Source organism: Equus asinus, chromosome 2, assembly GCF_041296235.1.
Source record: "Equus asinus isolate D_3611 breed Donkey chromosome 2, EquAss-T2T_v2, whole genome shotgun sequence".
Taxonomy (NCBI): Eukaryota; Metazoa; Chordata; class Mammalia; order Perissodactyla; family Equidae; genus Equus; species Equus asinus.
Genome location: NC_091791.1, coordinates 180196694 through 180211704, shown reverse-complemented (window position 1 = coordinate 180211704; position 15011 = coordinate 180196694). Strand labels below are relative to the sequence as shown.

General features: G+C 42.0%; 2 protein-coding genes across 9 annotated transcripts in view; one reads left to right on the top strand and one right to left on the bottom strand.

Moving 5' to 3' along the window:
- The window catches only part of RALGAPA1 (Ral GTPase activating protein catalytic subunit alpha 1), a 223950-nt gene extending 214626 nt beyond the window's left edge, over nucleotides 1–9324 (top strand). For 5 of the 8 annotated variants that reach the window (XM_044765509.2, XM_070504251.1, XM_070504253.1 and 2 more), the window contains one exon: nucleotides 7986–9324. In XM_044765509.2, the coding sequence (XP_044621444.2) occupies nucleotides 7986–8134 (149 nt within the window). In that variant the 3' untranslated portion in view covers nucleotides 8135–9324. Of the gene's footprint in view, nucleotides 1–249; nucleotides 281–7985 lie in introns of all 8 variants that reach the window. The other 3 variants (XM_070504254.1, XM_044765501.2, XR_011501562.1) reach the window with 2 other exon arrangements.
- Nucleotides 9325–10116: 792 nt separating this feature from the next.
- Nucleotides 10117–13279, bottom strand: INSM2 (INSM transcriptional repressor 2). Its single transcript, XM_044765848.2, has one exon. The coding sequence runs from the start codon at nucleotides 13206–13208 to the stop codon at nucleotides 11508–11510; it is 1701 nt and encodes a 566-aa protein (XP_044621783.2). The 5' UTR covers nucleotides 13209–13279; the 3' UTR covers nucleotides 10117–11507.
- Nucleotides 13280–15011: the final 1732 nt, after the last annotated feature.

Below are 15011 nucleotides of genomic sequence, written 5' to 3'. Positions count from 1 at the left end.
TTGTGGCCAAGAATATTGCCTTATCATCTCTGATTTTACAATTAAATTTAAAATAACTTGTCCAGATTTAGAAGTACTTAATACAGTAAATTAATTTTTAATATTTAAAGATTATAAGAGGGTACTGCATTTTCACAATTAACTAATTTTGAAGAAATCAGTAAGAAAATAAATGACTCATGGCCTTCCTATTCTGTAATACTTTGCACTCCTTATGATTGTTTCATTTATTTTATTTTCCCTCTTTAGATCATTAAATATCAGTTCTCTTTATCTGAAGGTAAGACAAAGTGTCAACCAAAACACCCTTTGTTCTTTCCCCATTTCCTTTTTTAAAAATTAGCAAGCACTAAGCTTGTAACTCAAACAATAAGCAAACTTAATTAACACCGCCCTGGTTCATACTAAACATTTCAGAAATTGTCACTAAATTTCTTCCAGAATTATACTTACTAACCCAGGTCTGCATGAAACACTAACACTGGTTCTGGGATAAAAATAACTAATAATAGAACCCTTGGTTGGAATTAGTTACACCTTGTTCCTGTATTGACCTTTTTTGTTTCTCAGCATGAAAAAGTAGTGCTACTGAACTGAAATGGTGTGTCTTTGTATTTTGTAATCTGTTGCATTGTTATTGAATATCTGAACTCATCAAATAGTTATTCTGTTGTGTGCCTTGCACTGTACGAGGCACCTGAAATACAAAGATGACTATTTTAATGGTGTTCAAGGGAAGCAGGAAAAGAGAATACAATATACTTGAAGTTCATCATAATAAGCCTTAAATTCTCATGTTATATAAGTATTCTTTATATTAAACAAGTTTAAAAGGCACAATACTCCCTTTCTGGCCTAATTTATTTGGAAAAAAAAATTACTGTAATTCTCAATTGAGATTTAGTCAGTGACATTAAAGCTTCCATTTCTGTCACCATTTAATTAGCCATTATAAAAAGAATTTTACCAAAAAAGTTAGAACCCTTTCAGTTAAAAGACCTAGGAATAGGAAAGAGAAAATTTTATTAGATTTGGTCGAATCTTTTGAAAGAGAGATTAAAAAGTCTAAGATTGGCTTCAGTGGATTGACACTATCTAAAATTACTCAGTTTGGCCTTAAGAAAGATAGTGAAAGATTTAAAAGTAAATTAATGATCAACAAAATAAAAACTAGTTAAGTATAACTGGAAATTTCATTTTTAATAGAGAGTATCTGATAAAATATCAGACTACATTATTAAAATACATATGGATAACACTTGTGTATCATATAGTCAAGCCATAAATTTCACAACTGAAAAGCATTGATAATAGGACCACATTCAGACTAACTTTTCCCCTTAAATATATAAAAGCTGTCAGTTTTCGTGTTATAGTTATTTACCAGCTGGAGTCCTTCATGCTCCTCTTCTTAATGGTTTTCTCATATTTTGCGTATTATCTTGCACATTTGGCCAGATGTGTAATATGGGAAGTAAGTAGTCATCTCACTTTCTGAGATGTGAGTAAAGGATGATACAGTAACCAAGTCAAGGCTCTATTGGCTTCATTTTTTAATCTGTTTTACTATTTTATTTATTCTATACCTTTTTTAACATGAAACTTAGGTTTTCTAAATAGTAATGAAAATGTGAATTTTAACATAAACATAATACTGTGCTACAAGTTCTTTTCAGTTCATTTTAAAAAATTGTCTTTGCCTTTAGGAATCATTAGAAACATGCACTGTAACTTTCAAAAGGATGTTGTTACCTGTAAATAACTTGTTCTGGTATTACTGAATACATTTTTATATGGTTTTTTATAGGCTTTAATAGTTATAAAAGATAGAAACTTTTATCAGAGTGGTTCTCAATTAAACACAATAATATAAAAATGAAATATTTACTCTTCTACAGTAGCAAAAACAATATGATATCTGAAGAATTATTGTTTTATTTTTTCTTCCAATTGTCCAAATTTTTATTTTCCTGTTATAAACCACCCCATATATATAGAACTCCCTTTAAAGCTGTAAATCAGTGAAAGAGAGAAAACATGAAATAAGCCACATAATAGCAATACGGACCTGACTCGTGGCTGGCAAAAATTACATTATATTGTGAAGTTTTTTACTCTTTAATGTAATGATAAAATTTATTTACCACATTGAGGAAATGCATTCATAATTGCAATTGAGAATTCGCTTTAGATATCCTATGCATACCCCACGTATATAAAATAATACTCATCAATACTAATGCAATAATTTGAAATTAAGTTTTAAAGAAATATCAGTATGATAATCATATAAAGCATATAATCCATTTTTTTCTAACCAATCCTATAATATAATTCTATTTGGTAGAATAGTGTGGAAGAATACTGTTTTTTAAGTTTACTTAACTTGGTTCAAGATTATCTAAAACCTACATCCTGGTTAACAGTAATGTACCACCTGTGATGACATTGAAATTCAAACAGGATTTTTCTAGATAATTTTTAGTATTATTTAAATACATATGAAGAACACTTTTGGTATATCATAGTTGATCCATAAATTTCATGACTGTAATTTCTCAAAGTGGACTCTGTCTGTGGCAGTAAACTGATACTTAAGGGGAATTAATTTTATCCCTAAGGTCATTGAGGGAGATATCGTGATGTCACACTTTGTTGATCTGCCATAACTATATTAAAACATTATTAGATTTTTCTTTTCCTTTATTTAAAAAAAAAATTACAGGAAAAAAGTCCCTTTATCTTTGTCAGGCATGTGTGTGGAAAATATCAAAAGTTTTACAGTGACCTTCTTCTTTAACTTTTTTATATTTGTGAACACCTCTCCTCTGACTCTGAATTTTAAAATGAAGTTACTCCTCTTCTTGGCCAGATTACATTATTAGTTCAAAATCTAGATATTTTCCCGAACGTTACGTTGTCTTTTCAAGTTATCTTTTTTAATAGAAGAAATTATAGATGCCAATAACAAGAAACAGGATCCTGTTTTGCTGCAAGTGCACAGTAAATATTAATTAAATTCTTTCTCAATTTCAACATGAAAAATACACCCATATTCCAGTATTATGTCTTTTAAAAGCTATCATCAGCAATAAATATTTTTGAATGCCTATTGTGTCATATGTCTGGAATCACCTCTAATACTCTCTTCTTTTAATTGAGCTAGTATCTACCTCGCCCTGTGGATTGTTTTTCTACAATTAAGTTAGACATTTTAGTACTTTAAAAATTAAAGGGTTGATTGGTGTTTGCCTCCCTCTCTACGTATGCATATATATCTACACACATACACATAAATATGCTTACAGCTATGCATACCACTTTGTATTACTGCCTTTAGAAAACATGTAAGTTTCTATTGAAATCAATATTATTAAAATTAGTAATGAGATTCAGATATTTCTATGCCATCAAAATAAGAGAGAATCTAGGTGGAGTGATTGTGAAGACCTAGAGTTGCGTCTAATCTTCCTTCATTCTAACCTCAGTTTGCTGTTAATTCACAAACTCTGTATTGCCACATGTACGTGGAATAGCATGACGATGGTCAGATCCATGTCTGAATCTTTGAATGGGATGAATCATCAAAATTTAGCTATTGCTTATGTAACCTTTTTAGTTCGATGTCCCTCTTTAAAAGTTATTTTAAACTCTCCTCGTCTTCCCAGGCTCTGAAATAATCTGAAAGGAAATATTTCAGCTCCTCGGAAGACAGTTATTTTATATATCTCCTAAAGATTATTGGTAAGGGCCAACAGGAAAACCAGTTTCCTTCAACATGGAACATAAGCTGGAACTTGGTTTACTGTTTTTAAAAACAGCTTCCTAATCCTATTTATTTATTACTAGGTTAGCCTGAAATTATAAACAGCCAAATGTAGTATTCTGTTTTCAGTATTTTGAACTTGGAAATTTGGCTCATATGTTGTTGACCAAGAGGCAAAATCTTAAATAAAGTATCAATCTTAAATAAAGTCCATTAACCTTTTGTGGCAATAATTACGAGGTTCAGTTTCCACATCAAACATTCATTCAGATGTAAACTTTTTGTAATGAAAATAATAAAATAATAATTGAGCAATTACTGAGTGCCAGGCACTCTGCTAAGTACTCTCCATGCATTCTCTCATTTAACCTTCGCAGCAGTTCTGTGAGATTAAAAAAAAAAGCCCCACCCAGATACCCAGAGTCTCCTGGTGCTTGGTAAAGCACAAGTCTGACTTCAGAGTCTGTGATCTTGTCTATTGTAATTAACATTTAGTCTAAGTATTTTCAACCCTTCTTACTGTTGAAAGAGAGAGGCGACAAAGACATTGTCCAAAAACCTGACATACAAATTAGAAATTGTTAAGTGCTTTTAGTTTGAAGGCTCTACTTTTCCACCTATTGAAAAAATTTTTTTCTAATTTTTTTTAATAGTTTTAAGGTTGGCATGGGAGAAGTGGTCGTTTTCTCCAAAAATGTTTCCAATTTCAATCTCTTCTAATTTTCATCTGTTCTGATTCAAAGTCTGTTAAATTTTACTCTTATCTGTTTAGTAGCTTTATTATAAAGCTGCACTTACAGTGTACCTGCTGTGCATGCCAGGGTCATTGAATATGTAGTCATTCATCCACCACAACTTTGCGAAATAACTAGTACTGTCTTTGTTTTATAAAAAAGAAAACTGTCAGGCCAGCCACAGTGGCCACTGGTTAAGTTTGGTGTGCTCTGCTTCGGCAGCCCAGGTTCAGTTCCCAGGCGTGGATATACACCACTCATCTGTTAGCAGCCATACTGTAGCAGCAGCTCACATAAAAGGGAAAAGAAATGGAAGATTGACAACAGATGTTAGCTCAGAGCAAATCTTCCTCAGCAAAAAAAAAAACGAAAACAAAATATCTCAGGTCACTTTGCCCAAGATCCAACAGCTAGCAGCATGACAGACTTGACATTTAACCTAGGTCTGTTTTAGCTATGCCCAAGCTTTTTCTAACACATCACATTTCCTCTTAGTTCAGTATTAATTGGAATTGCTTTCAAAGTCACAATATTTTTAAAGGTTATATTTATAACCCAATAACTTTAGCAGTTTTAAACTGGTCATACCTGTCAGCAAGCAATACAAAAAAAAGCCACAATAAATACCAATCCATTGAGTTCCCTTTTATAATCTGTATAGATCCCCAAAGTCGTATTCATCATATTATTTGTAATAATAATTCATTGTAATCAGTGCACAATATATGAATCAATTTATTATACCATCAAGATAATAGACACAGTCTGTGTGAGTACCATAAGAATGTTAGTAACAGATACAGTATGCACAAACATAGAAGCCCACAGATACTTTTTAAACTTTATACTTAAAGATATATTAATAGAAATAAATAAATCAACATTCTTTATGATTCAGGTGAATACTTAGGCAGAATAGGATGTGAAATGAAGTAAAGGTATCACTGTATTCTTTACTTCTAAAGTTGAGATCTACCCACTGTAAATTATTTATACAGAGTTTGTGTATGCTGAGTATATACCACAAATACCATCTGCTAAAATGTGAGGAGGTGTTGAGAGCCGTGTACCACACACACCAAAAAGCCTGGTTTGACTCTCAGCTGACTGAAAGGCGATTTGACCTTGAAGGCAGTAAGGGAGACATGGAGGAATTGCTGTTTTTGAGGAAAGTACTCTTTGAATTTGGCATAGTCTAAAGCAGTGTTCTCCAATAAAATTTTCTCTGATGATGGGAATATCCCACGTCTGCACTGTCCAGTATGGCTGCCCCTAGCCGCACGTGGCTACTGAACACTTGAAATGTGGCTAGTGCACCAAGAAGCCAAATTTTTATTTTTACTTAGTTTTAATATTAATTAATTTTATTGTGGCTATGGCTACCTTGTTGGACAGTACAGCTCTAGAGATTTTGACTGTGTGATTAGGATAACGTGACCTGCCACAGTACAATAAACACTTTAAAAGGGACATGTGTACAGAATCTCTCATAGACTTTTCTTTTCTTTTCTTTTTCCTATTTGAACTTGTTTTATTAGTTGGTAAGTATAGCATTTGAATTTACAAAGCATTGGCATTGTGAAGCATCATCATCCTAACGCATCGCATGCCCAATTGTATTTCATAGTAAAACCTGATGACTCTCTTCTCCGCTCTTCGGTTAACACCTGTAAGGTTCTGCGCTGTGTCTCTCATGTCTGTTATCTGTCTTTCTCTTTGTTTTCTCACTTCTGCTCGCTTCTTCATTTCTTCATTCACAACAAAGAAAGAAATGCAGTGATAGTTCTCTTCCTCCCCAAACCTCCGCTAGAAAACATTGGCCATCTCAAGGTAAACAGCCATGGGAAGGCCCCTCATGGTTGGCCGGGAACACCATGCATTACCAGAGAAGCATGAGCTGCTGCTCTCACCTTTCTCCTGCCAGCCATCTGCAGCGTTTCCCTAAAAGGGCCATGGATTCATATTTTCCTCTGGGTTTCCCAGTCTCAGTCCAGTATGAACCAATTCAGATCTTCAGGAAGAGTAAAGGTGAACAGAAACATCCTTCCTTGTATTTTGAAGGCCAACCTCATTTCAATTATGAAAAGAAAGAATGTTGGGGAAGTTACTTTGAAAAGGAGGGCAATTGACCTGGATTATGAGTAGTGATAAAATATTTTTTCCTGGACAATGTATGTTTGCTCTTAAGTATAGTTATATTTGGCCTTAAAAACACTTTGTTCTACTGAGATCCATTCTTAATTTCCTGTGAGTCTCAATAGGATCTGTACCCCTTATTCAACAGCTTTGTGTTTCCTTAGAAATATTGATAACCTCAGTGTAGGCACAGACGTTTCACTGTATGGAAGTGCTAGTGTAATTATTTCCAAGCTTCAGGTGTCAGTGAGGTGCCACGTTGGCTAACAGATATGCCAGAAGCTTCCCAGCAGAGTAAGGAGATGTGTAAGTTTGTCTGCAACCTGTGTGATGTGTGTTTGTTTGTTTGTGACACACATAAAGAAAATTTTCATGTGCATAAGACCCAGAAAATCTGGATTAAATGCCTTAACATATACAGTATTTTAAAATTTTCCTTATTCTGTTTAAAGATTTTCTTTGTTTTTGAAGGACTTCTTAATGTAATTTCTTATTCAGAAATATTTGAGATCCCATAGTGTGCAAAGTTCTGTAGTATTACTGTATGTTAGAGAATCATAATTCATAGAAATAAAGTACAGAAGTAAAGAACTACTTTGTGGATGACCCAAAGAAGTTTCCCATTTGAACTCGTTTCGCTTCTCTTAAATGCTGATGTCTGCTAACGCTGCTGGTTACCTACTTGCAGTGACTGAGTAGTGTAACTGCAAAAGTTAGGTTCATGAAACACAGGCATAGCATAGCTCTTCTACACTGAGAGATTTTGAGGGGTCACTTTGTCTTTTTGACTGACTTTCAGATGAGATTCTTGTTCTCCTCCTTCCCCCACGAATTTACCCTGCTCCTTCTTAAAAGCAGATTTAAATACCCAGCATGTATAATAGTCTCATAGTAATGAATTCCTTCTTGGAACCATTTGGTGCTATTTTCAAGTTTGAGCAACGAAGGCCCTTTTGGTGGTTGTAGCCCGTCCCCCAGAGACAGGGCTCGGTCCTTTTCACCTGCTTCTGAGCCTTCCCCTGCATGCTAATGGTGCTTTGGATCCCTGTCCTTTCTGGCCCAAAGATTTCACTTCCCTTTGCTTTTTCCGGGGAGCTCTCTGGTTAGTTCTGGCTCTGGAAGTAATGATTGGCGCTTTCTTGCTAATATGATGACATGAGCCACCAGATCACTGGACTTTAAATAAAATATTAGTAGGCCATTGTAACAAGCGCATTTTGGGCTTGCTCCTTCCTCTCAAGACCTCAGTAAGGGTGGGGATCCACGCTACAAATCAGTAGCAGGAAGGCTATTTCTTATGGGATGAGAGGCCAGGTGACTTGGACTAAAGCTCTTGCTGTTTCCCACAGGCTCCTACCCAGAGATTCTACCCAGTGAAACTCCCACAGCAGCGCAGGTAGACGGGGCTGACCTGGCGTCCCCCATGTCGCCTCGAACTAGCAAAAGCCGCATGTCCATGAAGCTGCGTCGTTCCTCTGGCTCAGCCAATAAATCCTGAGGATGCGCCGCCAGCAGTGGCCAGCAGCAGCCGCCTTCACGTGGACAGAGTTACACTTTCAGGCCTTCGTATTTGCCAGAACATGCATGTTCCTTCGTGAAGTTTATTTTAGAAAACACTGGATTTAAATAATTTGTAACTTCATATTTTAGATTTGGGTTGTTGGTTCAGTTGGGTCCCCCACTCCAAGCTGCCGTATTTGGGGGTGGACTTGGATTCTACACCCTTTACCTTCCTAGATAATTATGTCTGTGTAGGTTGACTTTTAATTTCATGATTAACTTTGAGCCAAAATATAATTGGACAGATGGTCTCATTATTTTATTTATCGTGCCCCATTGCAACTTTATGGCTCAGTAAATATATGCTTTTTTTTACAAATGTAAATTTTTAAATTTAAGCATTTGTAAAGTTATAGCAAAAGTTGCAAATCTGTTAATACACAGAATGTGTATGGATTATTTATGTTATGAAAATAAAACACTTAAAATAAATGATCTTTTAGTATTTCAAGTTCCAACTCCAGTAATTAGCATTAACTTTTTCTTCCCAAAGCAATGCCTCATTTCTCGGCTGTGCAGGTGATGCCATGACATATCTGATAACCAGAAAAATCACTGTGCTGAACTTTAATTTATGTTTAGCTTCCACATATTTTTCTAATGTTTTGCTTTTTTAAATGGTATCACTGTTAAATGCCATTTCTGTTTTGAGATTGTGGCTCTTTATTGTTGGCTTCTGGATCCTGGTGTATCTGTGTTCTTTTTTAAGTACAAAAAGGGGGGAATAAAGGGAGAGAAAGAAAGAAAAAAAGGCAAAAACTTTTCTGATATAAATGTGTTGCTTAAATTATGTGTGTTATTTTAAAAGGGAACGTGACCCAGGAGCTTAAATTAAATCTAACATTGTTAATCCTGGACTGGCAGGTGCAGGTTGGGACACATTCCACCCTCCAGAAGTATTTTCCTACAGTAGATAAGCTGCTCTTATTTTGCTCACTTTTTGTTTGGAACGGGCATCTCCTAGGGAAATGTAGCATGACATTGGTACTAACTGCATGTGTAAATACATCCTACCGGCAAACTATAAAATATAAATTATGTATCATCATTCATGTAGTATCTACAAATTTGTAACAGTGAAAAAGATATGGTATTTAATAATACAATAAAAATATTCTTATCACTCCCTGTCCATGAGTGTTGATTTGTCTTTTATATGTGTCTTATATATATTCTTAGAATTAAGCAGCGCTGTGTGATCAATGGAGAGATGTAAAGCGTCACCCTGGGTTCTCTCTGCTAATCATGAAACGTGAACTTGAATTCCCTGCTCAGGATATACCCCAACTTATTTCTCAGCGATCCCGAGCTCAGGATGACCACAGCCATTGAAAATGCAGGAAGTTGTACAGCTTCCTAAGGGCTGGCCAGAAACCACTCAATGCACTTGGTTAAAGCATCAATTTATCTCAGCCTCATGCTGCTTTGATTTCTTAAATTTCACTTTGTTTTATAATAAACATTCAGGAACAAAACTTTTTATAGACAGTTTCTAAAACAACCTCTCAGAGTTTCTGTGCACTTGTTTTTGTTTTTCTTATAAATAAAAACAAATACCAATGAAACTATGTAGAAAATAAACTAAAATTCCTATAAAAGCTTGTGTAGAAAATAAACAAATGGATAAAGAGGGTCCCTGGGAACAAGATTAAACAATATGGACAGTTTTTCACAACCAAGGTGAAGAATTACAAAATGGAACATCAAGTAACTGCTTACATGTTTCTGTAGTGCTTTCACTTTAAAAAAAAAAATGAACAGCTAATGGATTGATATGTAACAAAATGGAGTGAAAATAGTGAAGTTAGCACAGTTAACATGATCTTTTTCATTCTCATAACACTTTTCACTAGCTTTTTTTTTTTCCAAAAAAGCATCTTTAAAATACTTCTTTTTCTCTTGACATTTTTGGGTGGTAAAGTGTCTTTAGATTTAAAGAATAGTACATATTCTTTGCCTTTTGGAGCTCAGTCTGTGCAGCCGTAACTCAAAGGAAATTTTCCCGTTGCATTTCTGCACCATTACATTCATTACAAAATATAATTTCTCTTGTCTGTATTCTGTCTAAATGGCTCACTAAGATTCTAAAGCAGGACTTAGCGCACACATTTGAGGAGATAAGAAATGTGGCTTTGAAAAATAGGCTGTGTTCAATGGGATTCCTAAGACAAACACAGAACACAACAAAGCACCAGCTGTGTACATTTATTTGGCGGTCAGCATCTTACAAATATGGGCTATATGTCAAGCAAGACTCAGCCAGGGTCCCAAACTCTGGCTGTTAGGGCATGGGTACACTGAATATGGTTTACGTAAATTCAAATACAGGTTGCTGCTGGAAAGAAAATACTGAATATTGAGTGAATTGCCATTCAGTTCCATAGTGGATTACAGGTATTAACATCTTCCTTAAGCTGAATATAGTTTCATATACACAGTATGAGATTTACAACAGAAGAATTAAGTAATTTGGATGAAACCCTACTAAAACAGTCAAACTTCAGGAAGTGAGTTCTGTGTTTCTAAAAAGCTATTATTTAAAGAAAGGTTTAAAGTATCTCTTCCTGAATACTGTACACAAAATAGCTAAAGATGAGACTTTGGGGGGGTATCTCAACTCCTTCCAGTAAAGCAGCGCGCTCTCCACCTCCAAACCCTAACTTAAGAAGGACTGATACTGAGAATGGAGGAAAAGAAAGTTGACAGGGAGATCCTCCACACCGGTCCCCCAGAGCACCAGCATCCTCTTAGATTTCCTGCCCACAGACACGGGTTTTGAATCTTGCCCCCCCTCCCCGTAAGTTTGGCACCAATCACATAACTTTTAATTCACAGAATATACAATGCAAGATATCTGACCCTATTGAGACAGAACTACGTACGCGCCTGCGATGGCAAGAGAAAAAAAACATTAATGACTACCACTTCTGGTAGCTAGAATCCTTTGTAGACACTGAAACATGCACGCATTCACTGCGACTTTCCATAGGAATTACGAGTCATATAGGATTCGTTAGGGTCGCCAGAGTTTGGGGGGGAAATCCTATTTTCGTGGGGAAAGTGAGAAGGACTTAAAGCTGACAAGTGCTTGACCGCGAACGTTACACCACATACATACCTGCTCTAGAGAGGAGTTTACATTTCGCTGTCCGCTCCTCTGGCGGAACATTGACTACTGGGAGTTTTAGGAGAGAAATATAGGAAAATATAGGAAGGTGAAGCTTCCTTGCAAGCTGAAGAAAGCCCCACAGAAATTCCCATGTTCAGTCTCCCCCAAGGCCAGCCTCGCAATCCTCCTGGTCTCTCGGGCCTCAACAGCCCGGCCGCAGAGGCATCTGCAGCAGCAGTACCTGCCGGCTTTCTGAGGGGTGGCACTTATTGATGTGCCGGGTCAGCCCCGGGGAGCTGAAAAAAGTGGACGGGCAGTGCTTGCACGAGAAAATTTGCTGAGCACTCCCGTCGGATGCGCCGCCTGGGCTCGGCGCTTCGGGAGCCGCCCCAGCCAGGGCGGGCAGGAGCAGCTCCTCGCGGACCGCGTGCCACAGCCGGTGCTTGTCCCTGATGTCCGCGGACGGGAAGTGCGCCCCGCACAGCGGGCAAGCGAAGGCGAGCGGGGCGCCGCGCTCAGCGCCAAAGCCCGGGGCGAGCGCGCGGGCTGAGCCCGCCTCGTGAGTGCCCAGGTGCTTGCGCAGATAGGCTTGGCGACGGAACTTTTTGTGGCAGTATGGGCACACGAAGATTTCGGGTCCCCCGACACCACCGGCACTGCCCGGCCCAGGCACCCGGCGCCCCAACACCGCTTCCGAGTAAGGAAGCTGAGGCCGCGGTGGCTCGGAGTGGGACACCACCTGGAGGCCCTGGTGTGGGGCGCTGTCCTGGTGCTGCTCCGCCCCGGAGCTGTCCCTGGCCTGCAGGTGCTGATCCGCAGTTCGCTGGGCCCGGCTGTTCTCCTTCCCCTCCGCCAGGAAAGATGCAATGGTCCCGGAGTCCGGAGAGGACGAGGATGACGGAGGAGGCGGCTTCCCGTCGGCGGAGGACACTGTGGCTGCATTTGCGGCTGCAGGACGCGGCTTGTGCCAGCGGCGATGGGAGGCGAGGTTCGCGGGGCAGCTGAAGACCTTGTCGCACTCGGGGCAGCGGTACTCGACACGCACGATGCGGGAGCAGCGGTGCTGGGCCAGCGCGAAGGGGTCCGCGTACTGCTCCTTGCACAGCTGGCAGATGAACTCCCCCAGCGGCGTGCGGCTGCCCCCGGGGCCCCGGGACAGCGCCGCGGGCTCCTCCTCCTTGATCTTCAGGCCCAGGACAGGGGACGTGGTCACTTCATCGGCGAAGCTCAACTTCCTCATGGCCTTTGGCTTCTTGACTCCGGCGGCCGCGGGTCCGGACGCGCAGCCCGGAGGTGCCTTGGCGCGGCGCTCGCCGCCGGCGGCCCGCTTCAGGCCGTGCAGGGTGGCCGAGGGGGGCGCGGGGTCCGGATGGAGCGCGGGCTCCGGGAACGGTGCCCGGAGCGGCAGCAGGAACGGATCCCCCGAGGTCGGCGCGGCTGCTGGCGCCACCGAGCAGGAGAAAGCGGCCACGGCGGCGGCGCCCGCGGGGAAGGACTCGGCGGAGACGGGCGAGCTGAGGCAGCGCTCCAGAAACGCCCGGCGCAGCTCCGCGCCCGCCGGCTTCGCGAGGCTGGGGCTGGGCCCGGGCCCGGGCCCGGGGCCCTCCCTGCCATCCGCCCTGCGCTCCGCGCCTTCCCGCCCGCCCTCCCCCGCGCTCACCCCAGCGGCCCGACAGGGCGACCCCGACAGCTGGCGGGCCGCCTCCTCCTGCAGCCCCGTCCCGGGCTCCTCCAGGGTCAGGGGCGCCGCCCGCTCTGCCCCGGGCTGGGGCGCACGGGAAGCCTCCTCGGGGAAGGGCGGCGCCCCCTGGGGCCCCAGCAGGGGGAAGGCCCGCTCGGCTAGGCGCGCTCGGTACGAGCCGCTCGTCCGTTTAGTCCGCTTTACCAGGAAGCCCCTCGGCATGGTGGAGCCGGGAGCGCTCGGGAGCGAGGAGGAGCGGGGGCGCGCGGGGCCGAGAGCGGACGAGCACCGCAGCCGCCCGAACCCCGCCGCGGCCGTCATGCGTCGGCCGCCTTTATAGCTGAGACGCGCCGGGACCTCGGGGCTGCCTTCGGGCGGGACCCGCCAATCAGGAGTGGGAGCGGGCGCCGGGGCGGGGCTTCGCCCGCCGGGCTCGCGGGGGTCCACGAGGCGGCCCGCGCTGGGCTACCCGGCCCGCCAGCGGCCCCACGGCGGCTTTAGGGTCTGCCCCGGCCGCCCGCCCGCCCCTGCCGCCCGCCGGGCGAAGACACGAGAAGGGAACGTCCGGAGGGTGAGGATGCTCAGCTCCCCCCGCACGGCCGCCTCCAGGGACCGTCGGGGAGGCGGGCGGAGAGGCCACCTACCGGCGCCCTGCTCGGGGCGGGGACCCTGCTGCCCCCCACGCGTGGGAGTCTGATGGAGAAGCGCCGCCCTGCGGGAGCGGAGCCGAGAGGAGGGCTGGCGGGCGGCAGGTGCCGGGGAAGCGACCAGTGAGTGTCAGCGGGGAACGGGTTAACGTCGTCTGCCCGTATTGAGCTGATGAGAAGCTGCGACGGAGCGGCAGGGCGGCTAAATCCACCGCCCTGTGCCTACACTTGACGGCGGGAGCACGTCTGCCATCCAGTATCGATCGAGGCTGCGCGCGTCTGTGATACTATGAGAATTCATCTGGGAAGAAGGGCTCTCAGTGCGGGAGACGGAGCGTGCCTGGCAAGCCTCTGGAGCTCAGGACGCCTGCAGGTTTCCGGGCCCTGGTCCGGGGGCTTATAAATGCCCCTCCCCATGGGAATAGGAGTGGGGAGGGGAAAGGAGGATCTAATTTTCGACTGTCCTTAGATAAAGTGGTTTCTCTGTTCCCACCTTCCACTTGTTCTACCCCGAGACATGACTTAGTGCCTAACTGCCCTGTTTAGCATGGACAGACTGAGTGAGAAATACTGGTGGAATCAGGATTACATCTGCTCCCCCTTATATAAGTGATACCTTGCAAAAGGTGTGCTATGGACCAAACTTAACAGATTTTCATCCAGCACTAAGTAATGTGCCCAGCGCCGTTTTAAGCACTAGAAGAGATCTGAAAGTTTGTCATACTAGCTGAACTATGAAATAGTTAGAAAACATATGACAGGTGTATAATAAAATGCCAAAATCCATAACAGAGATATAAGTACAATGTGAGGATAAGAAGGGGAAAGAACTATGTGTTCAAGACTCCTTAGGAAACCAAATTGCAGAAACAGACTGAGCAATGTGTTTTTAAAGTAGGCTAGAGAGTAACAGATCTAGTCATCAGTAACACATATTGTGTTCCTTCTAATGAAGGGAGTGTTTTTACATGGAGAGCATTGTTTTTAGGAAGATTTGGAAGTAATTATGTATTTGTTAATCATTGACTATTTTAGGCATTCTACTTAGGTAATCTCTAATCTTTACACATAGACACAACAGAAGGAGATATGCTTATTACTCTCCTTCGAGGAGGGGAGTGAGCCCCAGAGAAGTTACATGACTGGCAAAACTCACCTAAAGCCCAGATCCGAACTAGAGTTCTGGCTAATTCCTCAGATCAGACTCTTTCCGCTACACCAGTGACTTCAAACCATTTTTTTCTGATCACATCCCACAATAAGAAATATATTTTATAATATACACACATCTAACTGAAACAAGTTTCTCAAAATAATACCCTTAACTAGGTGTAATGCATTCTTGTATTTCCTACTCGATTCTATTTTCCTTTTTTTT

Bases quoted from the DNA above. Each gene is read 5' to 3' on its own strand.
- INSM2 (XM_044765848.2), bottom strand. From the start codon at position 13,208: ATGCCGAGGGGCTTCCTGGTAAAGCGGACTAAACGGACGAGCGGCTCG.